General features: G+C 48.4%; 1 protein-coding gene across 15 annotated transcripts in view; it reads right to left on the bottom strand.

The window, feature by feature from the left end:
- The window catches only part of LOC140391521 (dedicator of cytokinesis protein 9-like), a 407,496-nt gene that overhangs the window by 191,551 nt on the left and 199,975 nt on the right, over positions 1-15,970 (bottom strand). For all 15 annotated transcript variants that reach the window (XM_072476084.1, XM_072476085.1, XM_072476095.1 and 12 more), the window contains exons 7-9: positions 15,755-15,889; positions 12,971-13,145; positions 1,031-1,110 (exon numbers count right to left, since the gene is read on the bottom strand). In XM_072476084.1, coding sequence (XP_072332185.1) covers positions 1,031-1,110; positions 12,971-13,145; positions 15,755-15,889 — 390 coding nt within the window. The remainder of the gene's footprint in view (positions 1-1,030; positions 1,111-12,970; positions 13,146-15,754; positions 15,890-15,970) is intronic.

Below are 15,970 nucleotides of genomic sequence, written 5' to 3'. Positions count from 1 at the left end.
CACTGTCAGAGGGTCATTACTGAGGGAGTGCTGCACTGTCAGAGGGTCAGTATTGAGGGAGTGCTGCACTGTCAGAGGGTCAGTACTGAGGGAGTGCTGCACTGTCAGAGGATCAGTACTGAGGGAGTGCTGCACTGTCAGAGGGTCAGTACTGAGGGAGTGCTGCACTGTCAGAGGGTCAGTACTGAGGGAGTGCCGCACTGTCAGTGGGTCAGTACTGAGGGAGTGCCGCACTGTCAGAGGGTCAGTACTAAGGGAGTGCTGCACTGTCAGAGGGTCAGTACTGAGGGAGTGCTGCACTGTCAGAGGGTCAGTACTGAGGGAGTGCTGCACTGTCAGAGGATCAGTACTGAGTGAGTGCTGCACAGTCGGAGGGTCAGTGCTGAGGGAGCGCCGCACTGTCAGAGGGTCAGTACTGAGGGAGCGCCGCCCTGTCAGAGGGTCAGTACTGAGGGAGTGCTGCACTGTCAGAGATGCCGCCAATTGAAAGGCGACGTCCCAGAGGATTGCTTCATCGGTCCCACTCCAAGTGTGGGCTCAACATCTCCGTTTAGTCCTGTGTTCTGGGTCCTGAAGCATGCGAGAGAATTCAGCTCATTGTGTATGTCAGTGACCCATATTTCCCCATGTCTCCCAAACACCCTACAGTGAGAAAAATACAACATGTTGCTGATATTTTGTACTGTCGTATTGCAACAAGTCCCTGCAAAATCCACAAACTGTCTGCATAAATATGTGAAGCAAGATAGAAAATATACGTAGATTAACCGGTTAACCAGGCAAAATAAGTCATAGAAAACATCTTTTTTAGTGACACCTTATGAAAAATAACTCTTTGTGTCAAACTATAGGTCCCTAACCACAGTCACTGTTCTCCATCATATAAAATTCTTATAAAGTTAATGCAAAAGGGCACCCATTTAATAAATAAATTAGAGCCTTTTTGATGCTTAAAACAAACAGTGTACAAAATATTTCCACATTTATAATTGCCTTTATCACTAAAGAATTGGAAAAAGGGAAACAACACCTTTGTAATTTCACTGTGCAGACTTTCCCAGCTGGTTACGTGTTCCGACCTCCCTTGACCAGATAGCTCATCATCTGAAACTAGATATTAAAAAAAAGTGTTAGTACAGTGTTAAGTAACAAAAACAAAGTACTTTCCATCTTCTTGCTTCAGGAGATGGTTCCTAAACTCAAGTCAGTTCCAACCCAGTTGCAATTAATTCACATTTTTAAATGATCACAGGATCTGTCTGAAACTGTGCAACGGAACAACATTGATTCTGACTTGATTATAATCTCTGCTTTGTCCAGTAAACAATGAGTTGTGATGTTTATTTTTAAGGCGACATCCAATGCAATTTACGAAAAAGCATCTGAAATGCACCCACTTTCGGATGGGAGTTTGGGTTCGCGAAATCTGTTTGACTGAATCTCACTCCAGGAAACAGGAAGTAAAGCAGCCCAAATACTCCCAGAGCTCTCTCTTCTAAATTCGCCATTATTTTTGTTGTGGGCTATGTTAGGGGTATCGCGGTACCTCGGTGGGATGTACCTTATACTGTAGTATGAGTGGTTCCGCAGCAGGCGGAGCATAAGAGTCTGTGTTTCACCCACAGCAGTCATTCTGTACCGGAGCTGCTGGGGTAACTATTTGTTCATTAAAGCCTTCAATTGGACTACAATCTCGCTTCAGTAGTGATTGATCGTGCATCAATTTTATTCCGTGAGAATTCAATTTTTTCATGAAAGTTGTCTGTCGCCGACAGCAATTGATTATATTTAGATCAGTAACTTGCTCGAACAACAAAGGTGATTTGACAGCACCTTGAACGTAATATAACATCCCAAGGTGTTTCATGGAGGAGGGGGAGGAAGATGATGTTGTGGGTTAGTTATCAAAAAGTTTGCCCAGGGGCAGTACGGTGGCGCAGTGGTTTAGCGCTGCTGCCTCATGGCGCCGAGGTCCCAGGTTCGATCCCGGCTCTGGGTCACTGTCCGTGTGGAGTTTGCACATTCTCCCCGTGTCTGCGTGGGTCTCACCTCCACAACCCAAAGATGTGCAGGCTAGGTGGATTGGGGCCATGTCGATTCTTAGAAGTGTGGAGGAACAGAGGGATCTTGGGGTCCACGTACAGAGATCCCTCAAAGTTGCCACCCAGGTTGATAGGGTTGTTAAGAAGGCGTATGGTGTGTTGGCTTTCATTAACAGGGGGATTGAGTTTAAGAGCCGCGAGGTTTTGCTGCAGCTTTATAAAACCCTGGTTAGACCACACTTGGAATATTGTGTCCAGTTCTGGTCACCTCATTATAGGAAGGATGTGGATGCGTTGGAGAGGGTACAGAGGAGATTTACCGGGTGCTGCCTGGATGAAGAACGGTTGAGGGAGCGAGGGCTTTTCTTACTGGAGCGAAGAAGGAAGAGAGGTGACTTGATAGAGGTGTACAAGGTGATGAGAGGCATGGATAGAGTGGACAGCCAGAGACTTTTCCCCAGGGTGGAAATGGCTGTCATGAGGAGACATAATTTTTGGGTGATTGGAGGAAGGTATAGGGGAGATGTCAGGGTTCTTTACACAGAGAGTGGTGGGTGTGTGGGATGCACTGCCAGCAGAGGGGGTGGAGTCAGAGTCATTAGGGACATTTCAGCAACTCTTAGACAGGCACATGGACAGCAGTAAATTGAAGGGGTGTAGGTTAGGTTGATCTTAAATTAGGATAAATGGTCGGCACAACATCGTGGGCCGAAGGGCCTGTACTGTTCTATGTTCTAAATTGCCCCTTAATTGGAAAACAAATAATTGGGTACTCTAAATTTTTTTTTTTTTTTTTTAAAGCAGCAAGAGAGGCGGGGAGGTTTACTTGGATAACAACTCCAGAGCTTGGACCCCAAGCAGCTGAAGGCACAGCAAGGGAACGCTCCAGGGGCCAAAATTAGAAGAGCACACAAGAGATCTCGGAGGGCTTGGGGGCTGGACGAGATTACAGCGATAAGAACGGACGAGGCCACGGAGGGATTTGAAACCAAGGATGGGAATTTTAAAATCGACGTGATATTGCACCGGGAACCAATGCATAAGCAATCATGTGTACAGTGATAGACAAGACCTCCAACCCGCAGGTGGCAGCAGAGAACAACCATGCGACACTGTTACCTCAGGGAGTCTGGGGATAACATAGAACATAGAAAATACAGCACAGAACAGGCCCTTCGGCCCACGATGTTGTGCCGAACCTTTGTCCTAGATTAATCATAGATTATCATTGAATTTACAGTGCAGAAGGAGGCCATTCGGCCCTTTGAGTCTGCACCAGCTCTTGGAAAGAGCACCCTCCCCAAACTCAACACCTCCACCCAACACCAAGGGCAATTTGGACATTAAGGGCAATTTATCATTGGCCAATTCACCTAACCCGCACATCTTTGGACTGTGGGAGGAAACCGGAGCACCCGGAGGAAACCCACGCAGACACGGGGAGGACGTACAGACTCCGCACAGACAGCGACCCAAGCCGGAATCGAACCTGGAACCCTGGAGCTGTGAAGCAATTGTGCTATCCACAATGCTACCGTGCTGCCCTTGAGAACAAATAAATCTACACTATATCATTTTACCGTAATCCATGTACCTATCCAATAGCTGCTTGAAGGTCCCTAATGTTTCCGACTCAACTACTTCCACAGGCAGTGCATTCCATGCCCCCACTACTCTCTGGGTAAAGAACCTACCTCTGATATCCCTCCTACATCTTCCACCTTTCACCTTAAATTTATGTCCTCTTGTAATGGTTTGTTCCACCCGGGGAAAAAGTCTCTGACTGTCTACTCTATCTATTCCCCTGATCATCTTATAAACCTCTATCAAGTCGCCCCTCATCCTTCTCCGTTCTAATGAGAAAAGGACTAGCACCCTCAACCTTTCCTCGTAAGACCTACTCTCCATTCCAGGCAACATCCTGGTAAATCTTCATTGCACCTTTTCCAAAGCTTCCACATCCTTCCTAAAATGAGGCGACCAAAACTGTACACAGTACTCCAAATGTGGCCTTACCAAAGTTTTGTACAGCTGCATCATCACCTCACGGCTCTTAAATTCAATCCCTCTGTTAATGAACGCGAGCACACCATAGGCCTTCTTCACAGCTCTATCCACTTGAGTGGCAACATTCAAAGATGTATGAACATAGACCCCAAGATCTCTCTGCTCCTCCACATTGCCAAGAACTCTACCGTTAACCCTATATTCCGCATTCATATTTGTCCTTCCAAAATGGACAACCTCACACTTTTCTGGGTTAAACTCCATCTGCCACTTCTCAGCCCAGCTCTGCATCCTATCTATGTCTCTTTGCAGCCGACAACAGCCCTCCTTACTATCCACAACTCCACCAATCTTCGTATCGTCTGCAAATTTACTGACCCACCCTTCAACTCCCTCATCCAAGTCATTAATGAAAATCACAAACAGCAGAGGACCCAGAACTGATCCCTGCGGTACGCCACTGGTAACTGGGATCCAGGCTGAATATTTGCCATCCACCACCACTCTCTGACTTCTATCGGTTAGCCAGTTCGTTATCCAACTGGCCAAATTTCCCACTATCCCATGCCTCCTTACTTTCTGCATAAGCCTACCATGGGGAACTTTATCAAATGCCTTACTAAAATCCATGTACACTACATCCACTGCTTTACCTTCATCCACATGCTTGGTCACCTCCTCAAAGAATTCAATAAGATTTGTAAGGCAAGACCTACCCCTCACAAATCCGTGCTGACTATCCCTAATCAAGCAGTGTCTTTCCAGATGCTCAGAAATCCTATCCTTCAGTACCCTTTCCATTACTTTGCCTACCACCGAAGTAAGACTAACTGGCCTGTAATTCCCAGGGTTATCCCTAGTCCCTTTTTTGAACAGGGGCACGACATTCACCACTCTCCAATCCCCTGGTACCACCCCTGTTGACAGTGAGGACGAAAAGATCATTGCCAACGGCTCTGCAATTTCATCTCTTGCTTCCCATAGAATCCTTGGATATATCCCGTCAGGCCCGGGGGACTTGTCTATCCTCAAGTTTTTCAAAATGCCCAACACATCTTCCTTCCTAACAAGTATTTCCTCGAGCTTATCAATCTGTTTCACACTGTCCTCTCCAACAATATCGCCCCTCTCATTTGTAAATACAGAAGAAAAGTACTCGTTCAAGACCTCTCCTATCTCTTCAGACTCAATACACAATCTCCCGCTACTGTCCTTGATCGGACCTACCCTCGCTCTAGTCATTCTCATATTCCTCACATATGTGTAAAAGGCCTTGGTGTTTTCCTTGATCCTACCCGCCAAAGATTGTTCATGCCCTCTCTTAGCTCTCCTAATCCCTTTCTTCAGTTCCCTCCTGGCTATCTTGTATCCCTCCAATGCCCTGTCTGAACCTTGTTTCCTCAGCCTTACATAAGTCACCTTTTTCCTCTTAACAAGACATTCAACCTCCCTTGTCAACCATGGTTCCCTCACTCGACCATCTCTTCCCGGCCTGACAGGGACATACATATCAAAGACACGTAGCACCTGTTCCTTGAACAAGTTCCACATTTCACTTGTGTCCTTCCCTGCCAGCCTATGTTCCCAACTTATGCACTTCAATTCTTGTCTGACAACATCGTATTTACCCTTCCCCCAATTGTAAACCTTGCCCTGTTGCACGTACCTATCCCTCTCCATTACTAAAGTGAAAGTCACAGAATTGTGGTCACTATCTCCAAAATGCTCCCCCACTAACAAATCTATCACTTGCCCTGGTTCATTACCCAGTACTAAATCCAATATTGCCCCTCCTCTGGTCGGACAATCTACATACTGTGTTAGAAAAGCTTCCTGGACACACTGCACAAACACCACCCCATCCAAACTATTTGATCTAAAGAGTTTCCACTCAATATTTGGGAAGTTAAAGTCGCCCATGACTACTACCCTATGACTTCTGCACCTTTCCAAAATCTGTTTCCCAATCTGTTCCTCCACATCTCTGCTACTATTGGGGGGGCCTATAGAAAACTCCTAACAAGGTGACTGCTCCCTTCCTATTTCTGACTTCAACCCATACTACCTCAATAGGGTGATACTCCTCGAACTGCCTTTCTGCAGCTGTTATACTATCTCTAATTAATAATGCCACCCCCCCACCTCTTTTACCACCCTCCCTAATCTTATTGAAACATCTATAACCAGGGACCTCCAACAACCATTTCTGCCCCTCTTCTATCCAAGTTTCCGTGATGGCCACCACATCGTAGTCCCAAGTACCAATCCATGCCTTAAGTTCACCCACCTTATTCCTGATGCTTCTTGCGTTGAAGTATACACACTTCAACCCATCTCCGTGCCTGCAAGTACTCTCCTTTGTCAGTGTTCCCTTCCCCACTGCCTCATTACAGGCTTTGGCGTCCTGAATATCAGCTACCTTAGTTGCTGGACTACAAATCCGGTTCCCATTCCCCTGCCAAATTAGTTTAAACCCTCCCGAAGAGTACTAGAAAACCTCCCTCCCAGGATATTGGTGCCCCTCTGGTTCAGATGCAACCCGTCCTGCTTGTACAGGTCCCACCTTCCCCAGAATGCGCTCCAATTATCCAAATACCTGAAGCCCTCCCTCCTACACCATTCCTGCAGCCACGTGTTCAACTGCACTCTCTCCCTATTCCTAGCCTCGCTATCACGTGGCACCGGCAACAAACCAGAGATGACAACTCTGTCTGTCCTGGCTTTTAATTTCCAGCCTAACTCCCTAAACTTGTTTATTACCTCCACACCCCTTTTCCTACCTATGTCGTTGGTACCAATGTGCACCACGACTTCTGGCTGCTCACCCTCCCCCTTAAGGTTCCTGAAGACACGATCCGAGACATCCCTGGCCCTGGCACCCGGGAGGCAACATACCTTCCGGGAGTCTCGCTCGCAACCACAGAATCTCCTATCTATTCCCCTAACCATTGAATCTCCTACAACTATTGCTTTTCTATTCTCCCCCCTTCCCTTCTGAGCCCCAGAGCCAGACTCAGTGCCAGAGACCTGGCCGCTAGGGCCTTCCCCCGGTAGGTCATCCCCCCCAACAGCATCCAAAATGGTATACTTGTTTTGAAGGGGAACGGCCACGAGGGATCCCTGCACTTCCTGCCTGTTTGTTTTTTTCCCCCTGACTGTAACCCAGCTATTCTTGTCCTGTACCTTGGGTGTGGTTACCTCCTTGTAACTCTTCTCAATCACCCCCTCTGCCTCCCGGATGATCCGAAGTTCATCCAGCTTCAGCTCCAGTTCCCTAACACGGTCTTTGAGGAGCTGAAGTTGGGTGCACTTCCCGCAGGTATAGTCAGTGGGGACACCGGTGGTATCCCTCACCACCCACATCCTACAGGAGGAGCATGTAACTGGCCTAGCCTCCATCCCCTCTTACCTGACAGAATATAGCTGCCCTGTGGACTAACTAGATCTCCGCCCTCCAACCCTGCTCCCAGTCAGCTACACTTTCTGTAAACTCCTGGCTCTCTTCGCACTCTTTGCGGAAATGTCGGAAACAAAATGAAAGGAGCACCTTACTCCCTCCTCACCTAACTCCCTCGGTCACCAAACTCTCACTATCGCACTCAAATGCACCAAATTCAGCACTCCCTCGGTCACCAAACTCTCACTATCGCACTCAAATGCACCAAATTCAGCACTCCCTCGGTCACCAAACTCTCACTATCGCACTCAAATGCACCAAATTCAGCACTCCCTCGGTCACCAAACTCTCACTATCGCACTCAAATGCACCAAATTCAGCACTCAGTGCAAACAAAGTCTGCACTGTAGGGGATCACTTTTATACTGTGAATCTAGCCTCTGAAAACTGGCCTAATCCAATTAACTAATTAACAAGCTCCAGCTGCAAGTGCCTACAAGTAGAAGCCTGTTTAAAGCTTATTGAAAATTCACCTACTTCTAAACCAAACAGCAACTTTTAAGTTAATTAACTAAATAAAAGAAAGACTAAACTTTAGATAAAAATGAAGCCTTATACTCCCTCGGTCACCAAACTCTCACGATCGCACTCAAATGCACCAAATTCAGCACTCAGTGCAAAACTGAGTCTTTGTTGTGGATCGGCACAATTTGTCGTATCTCTTAGGTTAATTATAATAGTTAGTAGTTTTTGATAAGGCTCTTATGGTTATATAACCCAAGCAATTGGAGAACAATAAAACTAACTCGTCACGAACTAAACATTTTGTATTGCACTTATTCCTACTGGCCAAGCATCAGAATGTAACAGGGACGTGGTGCAAGGAAGGACATGGGCGACAGAGGTTTAGATGGCCTCAGGGGCAAGAGTGCCTCAGAATAGTCTAATCTAGAGGTAACAAGGATGAGGGCTTCAGCAGTAGACATCCAGTTAACATCCTGGTGATTACCATTGATCAGAAACTGAACTGGACTAGCCATATTAATATTGTGGCTACTCGAGCTGGTCAAAGGCTATGTGTTCTACGGCGCGTAACTCACCTCCTGACCACGCTGCCCCCCCACAAAGCCTGTACAAGGCACATGTCAGGAGTGTAATGGAATAGTCTCCACTTGCCTGGATAAGTGCAGCTCCAACAACAGTGAGGAAGCTTCGGCGGTGCAGTGGGTTAGCACTGTTGCCTCACGGCGCCGAGGTCCCAGGTTCAAGCCCGACCCTGGGTCACTGTCCGTGTGGAGTTTGCACATTCTCCCCGTGTCTGCGTGGGTCTCACCCCCACAACACAAAGATGTGCAGGGTAGGTGGATTGGCCACGCTAAATTGCCCCTTAATTGTAAAAAACCTAATTGGGTACTCTAAATTTTTTTTTTTTTTTTTAAACACTGAAGAAGCTCAACGCCATCCAGGACAAAGCAGCCCGCTTGATTACTACCCTTTCCACAAACATTCAAACCTTCCATCATCGATGAACAATGGCAACCGTATGTACCATCTACAAAATACGCTATAGTAACTCACCAAGGTTTCTTAGACAACACCTTCCAAACCCACGACTATGACCATCTAGAAGGACACGAACAGCCCACCTGGGAACCCCACCACCTGGACGTTCCCCTCCAAGTCACTCACTGCACTGACTCAGAAATATATCGCCTTTCCTTCACTGTCGCTGGGACAAAATCCTGGAACTCCCTCCCTAACAGCACAGTGGGTGTACCTACACCACATGGACTGCAGTGGTTCAAGAAGTCAGCTCACTACCACCTTCTGAAGGGTAACTAGGGATGGGCAATAAATGCTGGCCTAACCAGCGACGCCCACATCCCGTATATGATTTTTTTTTTTTAAACGATGGGCTGATGCAGGGGCAGTATTGGTATTAAAGCAGTGTTCCTTTTTAAAACACATTAAGGTTCCAGAATAGATAGATTTTTCCAATTTCGAAGCAAACCTCAAAACATAGCCACACATTTTTTTTGTCAAGTGCAGAACCCATACAAGACTTCATACAATGTAACACACTGCTGTCTGGCCAGTGGTTGTGATGGTGTTTACTGAGGTGAGCATTTCAACCACTGAACCACTTCCAGTTTGTGGTGTGGAAGGGAAGGCGGACTCGCAGATAAAGGGAGTTTACGAATCATTGACAAGTTAAATGTAGATCGCACTGAACTGATTTAACGAGGATGTGACTCATATGCAATTTGTACAGAACCGCCTTTCAACAAGTGGACCCATCAGTGCTGCATGTGGTTGAATATCTGTAGATTTTTCATTTATTAACACACAATGCTGCAGGAAGCAGGTTTTGTCATTAAGAATCTTGGCCTGTGAGGGAGAATCTTGAGTAATATTTGTGTATTTCTGAGCTGGGCCAGGAAGGACCTGTTTTGCATCATTCAGTACACGTTAGGCTGGTTTCCTCAGCATTGTCCTGCAGAGACTTTGATTATTTTGCAAATGGTTCCTGTTTTCTCTGTTGCACATTAACTTTTTAATTCTTTAAAATAAATTTAGAGTACCCAATTATTTTCTTTTCCAATTAAGGGGCAATTTAGCGTGGCCAATCCACCTAACCTGCACATCTTTGGGTTGTGAGGGTGAGACCCACGCAGACACGGGGAGAATGTGCAAACACCCCACGGACAGTGACCCGGGGCCGGGATCGAACCTGAGACCTCGGTGCTAACCACTGCGCCATCCTGCACATTAACGTTTTGCACCCAGAATGATACAGAAGATAATGAGGCCATTCGGCCCATCAAATCTGCGCTGGCTTCTTTGAAAGAGCAATTTAACCGAGATCTCAAACTGACATCTCTGTCCTCCGCCTGCTGCACCGTTACAGTGCGGTTCAACCTAAGCTTTCAGACAGCAACCCATCTTTGTGCGGAGTCTGCACGTTCTCCCCGTGTCTGTGTGGGTTTCCTCCGGGTGCTCCGGTTTCCTCCCACAGTCCAAAGATGTGCAGGTTAGGTGAATTGGCCATGATAAATTGCCCTTAGCGTCCAAAATTGCCCTTAGTGTCCAAAAAGGTTAGCTGAGGTGACTGGGTTACGGGCATAGGGTGGAGGTGTGCGCTTAAGTAGGGTGGTCTTTCCAAGAGCCGGTGCAGACTCGATGGGCCGAATGACCTCCTTCTGCACTGTAAATTGTATGATACAATATTTTGATTCGCATGTTACAGCTTCAGGGCTCAGCATCGAGTTCAACAATTTCAAACCATAATCTCAGCACCCATTTAATTTCATTTTCTTTGCTTGTTTCAGTTTTTCTCTTGTGCTTCAGATCACAGGGATCTTTCTCGTTGAAAAATAAAATTGCAGCAGGTACAAGTGCATGGCATCTTTGAGGACAACAGCACACTGTGTTTCTTTTTTCTACAACTCCAGGGTTTGTGAAGGAAGTCTCTCGTGCTCTTTGAGGTGCTGTCACAGAGCAGGGGCAGAGAGATGGTTCTCGTGTCTCTTTACACGTGGCACTCAGGATTGAAGCTTGAATACTTGCCCTGCGGTCAGTCATTCAGCTCTGATCTCTGGGTTAGTTTGAGCCACAGATTATTGAGGTTGATTCAGGGCAATTGCAAGCACCAACCAGGCGCTGGACTCAACAAATTGGCAGGAAATCCAATTCTTATTTTGGATCGCTGAATGCTGCACTAATTGAGAGCTAAAATGTTTACATACACTCATAGCTTTCAGGAAAATGCAGACAACGTGCACTGAGCCTTGTGTAAGCATCAAGAGGTAGGGTTTCCGCTCCGGGCACAATGGGGAAATTTGCCACAAATTCTGTTTGGAATTGTGTCAGCAGGTCGTACTTTTAAGTTTCTGCCAATATACATGTGTACAATCGCAAGCATAAAAACCCTCGAATAACCTCGTGCAACTGGGCAGTAAGAATCGTTGTAACTTTTTTAATAGAATTTACAGTGCAGTAGGAGATCATTCTGCCCATCGAGTCTGCACCGGCCCTTGGAAAGAGCACCCTACTTAAGCCCCCGCCTCCACCCTGTTTGCGTAACCCAGTAACCCCACTTAACCTTTTGGACACAAAGGGCAGTTTAGCATGGCCAATCCACCTAACCTGCACATCTTTGGACTGTGGGAGGAAACCGGAGCACCCGGAGGAAACCCACGCAGACACGGGGAGAACGTGCAGACTCCGCACAGACAGTCTCCCGAGGCTGGAATTGAACCTGATGCTGTGAGGCAGCTGTGCTAACCACTGTGCTGCCCTGCTGCCCCTGTTACTTTTTTTCAATTAGACGGTATTGCTTGGCGTATTTAAGAGCAGTAACTTGCCATTTGATTCATTTTGCTAAAAATGAGCTTATGACCAAAACAAAAGCATATTTTAAAAATTGGGGTGTCCAGTCCACCATCTGTGAGCAACGGGATTTAAAATCAGACTAATTGAATATTGAACAAGTGGAGAACATGGGTGCAAGTGGTCTTTGGGCAAACCCCATCTACATTTGAAAGCCCCCAATCATTTGTTCTAGTTCAACAGATTCCCCCCCCCCGGAGTGTGCCGGTAATAACCGTGAGGGAAAGGTGTCAGAAAGCTGTGAGTCGAGCCAATGTGGCGACAGTCGAGTGAGCTCGACAGTGACTCGGGAGTAGAATCTCTCCCGCTTCCTTCAACCAAATACCACAACAAGTTTAAGAGCCTCAGTGCAGGTCAAGGCAAATCATTGCACAGTGTTAGGCAGAGTGCGGGTACACGTGACAAAACTGACACCATTTCACACGCACGTGCTTTGCACCATTACGATCTGCGCACAGTTTATCACGGAGGGCGATGGTAGCGCTGATAGCAGGCAGGGAGTTCAGTTTGGGGCAGGACCCTCAACGTTGCCATCAAGTGTAGGTCAGATTCTGGAGCACAAACGTGACTTTGAACCTGGCTGCATTGGCCAATTTGTGGCTCGAGGACCCGCTTAGGGAGCGCACACAAGGCTGGGTGACCAATTGGAGACCTTTTAGCACACGAGCAGCTGCAGCTCACAGTTACAGGCAAGGGGCTGAGTGAGGGGGCACCTCAACTAAAATGGCCACACAGGCTGCACGGCCACCATCGTGGCGGAGGCCCCCCCCCTGCTCAGGGCCGTCTGTGACCAAAGCTGGAGGTGGCTACGCGAGGGGGGGTGAGGGGGCTGCTTGGATTCATTCTCTGGCCCCCAGGTCTGCTGTCAGGAGGCCGACTCGGTGCCTCTGACCGATTGACTATTTGACAACCTGAAGCGGCCTGCAGTGGAAGTTCTGCCACCTGACACAGCCTCCCCGAAAGTGGTGCAGGGGCTGGATGGCACGGGCCCGTGGTGCAAATCTATGCCCCCCCCCCCCACCCCACCCCCCCACCCACTCATCGGCCTCTGTGCCCGTCCAAATCGGCCTCTGTAAACACTTCCAGTCGGCAAGTCTGCTTGGCCGGGGAAAGGTAGGATCTGATTCACACTCACTCTCTAGTGACTCGCCGTTTCTCTTCTCTTGCATGGCGGCTTCGAATGTGCTCTGGAGGATTTTATTTAGGGATCCAATCCACTCGTCCATCTCCTGGTCACTATCAGCAGCCAATAGGTAGCTGCTCTTGTCCTGCATCTTCAGTTCAAAGGCAAATCGTCGGATTCTGTTATTCTGCAAAATAGAAAGCTGGCTTGTTCGCACTTTTATAAAAAAGGCATTTAGAAATACCGCTAACGGCAGCGACTTTCATTTATATAGCACCTTTAACCCAGTTCCAACACGCTTCCCAAGCACATCATCGGGCTAGGTATGCCACTGAGCCACAAAGAGAGATGTGAGGACGGCTGACAAAAAACGTCATCAAAGAGGTAGGTTTTGAGGAGCGTCTTAAAGAAGGTGAGAGAGGTTTGGGGGGGTGGAATTCCTCAGCTTGGAGCCAAAGTGGCTGAAGGTATGGCCGTCAATGGTGGAGCAATTAAAACTGATGATGTGTGAGAGGTCAGAACTGGAGGGTCGCAGAGATCGCGGAGGGTTCTGGGGCTGGAGGAGATCAGAGAGCGAGGCACTGGAGGGATTTGAAAACAAAGGCGAGAACTTTAAAACCAAAGTGATTCTAGATCGGGCGACAACGCGGATCAGCGAGAACGGACTATAGATCACCGCTGGGTGGACATGCACGTTAAAAGTATGGACTGTGTTTTGGATTGAGCTCAAGTTTAGGGAGGATGGAAAATGGGGGAAAGGCCAGGAGAGGACTGGAATAGCTGATTACGGAAGACACAAGGTCATGGATGAAGGTTTCATCAAGATTGAGACTGGGATAGACAGCAACAATGATACGCAGGTGTCATTAAGGAAGCTAAGGCTGGGATTCAAGCTCAGTAAGTGGCCGAGGGAGAGAGTTGGTGGTGATTGAGGAATATACACAATGTGGCTTCAGAAGGCCAGACTGCACAAGACAACCAGAATATTCCTGGTCAGTGGCATCCAGAAACTCACAAAGACCTATTCAATCGCCATGGCCTGTGTTAGAAATCATAGAGCTCATGTCAGGTCATTCTCACACAGGAGCTGGTCTGAATAACCTTAATCAGGTCAATGTAAATCACCAACTTCTCTCATTGCAACTTATAAGGAGCTTCAATCTATGGACTGAGATTCCAAAATTCCTGTGAAGTTTCAGCTTTGCTAAGGACACCTCCTGTCACAAAGGGAGCTTCCCAACCTGTTCCCAAGCAATCGATTGTTTGCCAAGTGCCTCACTAACCAGAAAATGGAGATTAGCTCAGCAGCTTGTGGCCTCGGCCGTAACCTTTCTATTTGACTGACCCTGTTCACAGTAACAGTTAAGAAAACAGAATGACCAAATTGAGACTCTGCTGGGCATCCCAAAATTCATCTTTACAGCTGCAGGAGGGAAATGGGAGGGAAGGAGGACAGGGGAGAAAAAGGAAGCGGAAGGGAGAGGGAGAGTGAAGGGGGAGGAGAGATGTGGAGAATTGTCAAATGCAGGGGGATATTATGTTATTTGAAGAAGTCGAAGCCACTTAATAGGTAATAATAAAAAACAAAAGTGCTGGGACGACTCAGCAGATCTGGCAGCGTCTGAGTTAGTTGGGGCGATTCTCCAATATGGAGCCCAAGTGTTCGCGACGGCGTGAACGCCGTCACGTTTCACGTTGGCGCGAACCAGGCCCGGGTACGACCGATTCTGTCCCCCACAGGGGGCCAGCACGGCGCTGGAGCGGTTCACGCCGCTCCAGTCTCCTTTCATGGCGCCAAATGGGTCGCACCAACCTGCGCATGCGCGGGGGACTTCTTTAGCGCGCCGGCCCCGACTCAACATGGCGTCGGTGTTCAGGAGCCGGCGCGCCAGAAATTAGGCCCGGGGGGCGGGCCAGACCCCATCGGAGGTCCCCCCCCCCCGATGAAGGAGCCCCCCTCCCCATCCCCTCCGCCCCCACAGGCCGCCCCCGACCGTCCCCGCCGGCAGCGGCCAGTGGTGAACAGCGCCGGCGGGACTCTGTCGTATCGGCACGGCCGCTCTGCCCATCCGGACCGGAGAGTCGGCGGCCCCGCCGATTCCAGCGGCCCCCGGCCGGCACCGCGCCAACGCAAGTGGCGGCGATTCTCCGCACCTCGGAGAATCGCTCGCCGCCGCCGGGGCGTCGTGGCGCGGTTGCGGCGATTCTCCGGCCCGGCGCGGGGCCCCCAATGTTTCAAGTCCAATACGACTCTTCTTTGGAACCCCTACGTTTTGAAGGAGGTCATCACTGGACTCGAAACGTTAACTCTGATTCTCTCTCCACAGCTGCTGCCAGACCTGCCGAGGCTTTCCAGCATTCCTGGTTTTTATTTACACAACCGATCCCAGAAATAATGGGCCGTCCCATGGCAACACTGCAGATAGTGAGCCATACTTTGACCAGTTCTGGAAGGTAACAGGCCACTGCAGCACTGAAACACATCATTTAATCAGTCGCGCCCACGCTAATGCTTTCTTCCCGAGTCTAGTGCTCTAATTCCGCACTGCCCCGGCCTCCATGTGCAGTTTGAGGAAGCTCAACCTCTGTATCTAGCCATTAAAAATGAAAACTGTTCCGATAGGACCAGATGCAAAAACTGTTGGATTGTGGGTCTCCCCCCCCCCGCAGCGAAATACAGAGAAAAGAACCGTCAATAGTTACTTGACTTTGATTGTCCCCCAGCCTCAACATCAATTCACTCACTCTCCGTCTAAACATGCAGCAAGTCATCAGTTAAGGCATTCGATTCTGTACCTGGACCACTCCCATGCACGAGTCCAGAAAGATCGACCCCTTTGGCTCCTTGGAAATTTTCTCATCTTTGTAGAAGTTAAGAATGTACGAACCATCTCCAAGTTGCGTCAGATGGAAAAACCGCCTCTTGAATGACTGAGGAGATAAAAAATGGTTTCAGAGCGTCAGGTATGCAGGTTCTGCTGCTGGCCAGCATCATGTAGCACTTGCTGTCCG

This window comes from Scyliorhinus torazame, chromosome 15 (assembly GCF_047496885.1).
Source record: "Scyliorhinus torazame isolate Kashiwa2021f chromosome 15, sScyTor2.1, whole genome shotgun sequence".
NCBI lineage: Eukaryota > Metazoa > Chordata > Chondrichthyes > Carcharhiniformes > Scyliorhinidae > Scyliorhinus > Scyliorhinus torazame.
This window is presented reverse-complemented; position numbering and strand designations above follow the sequence as displayed.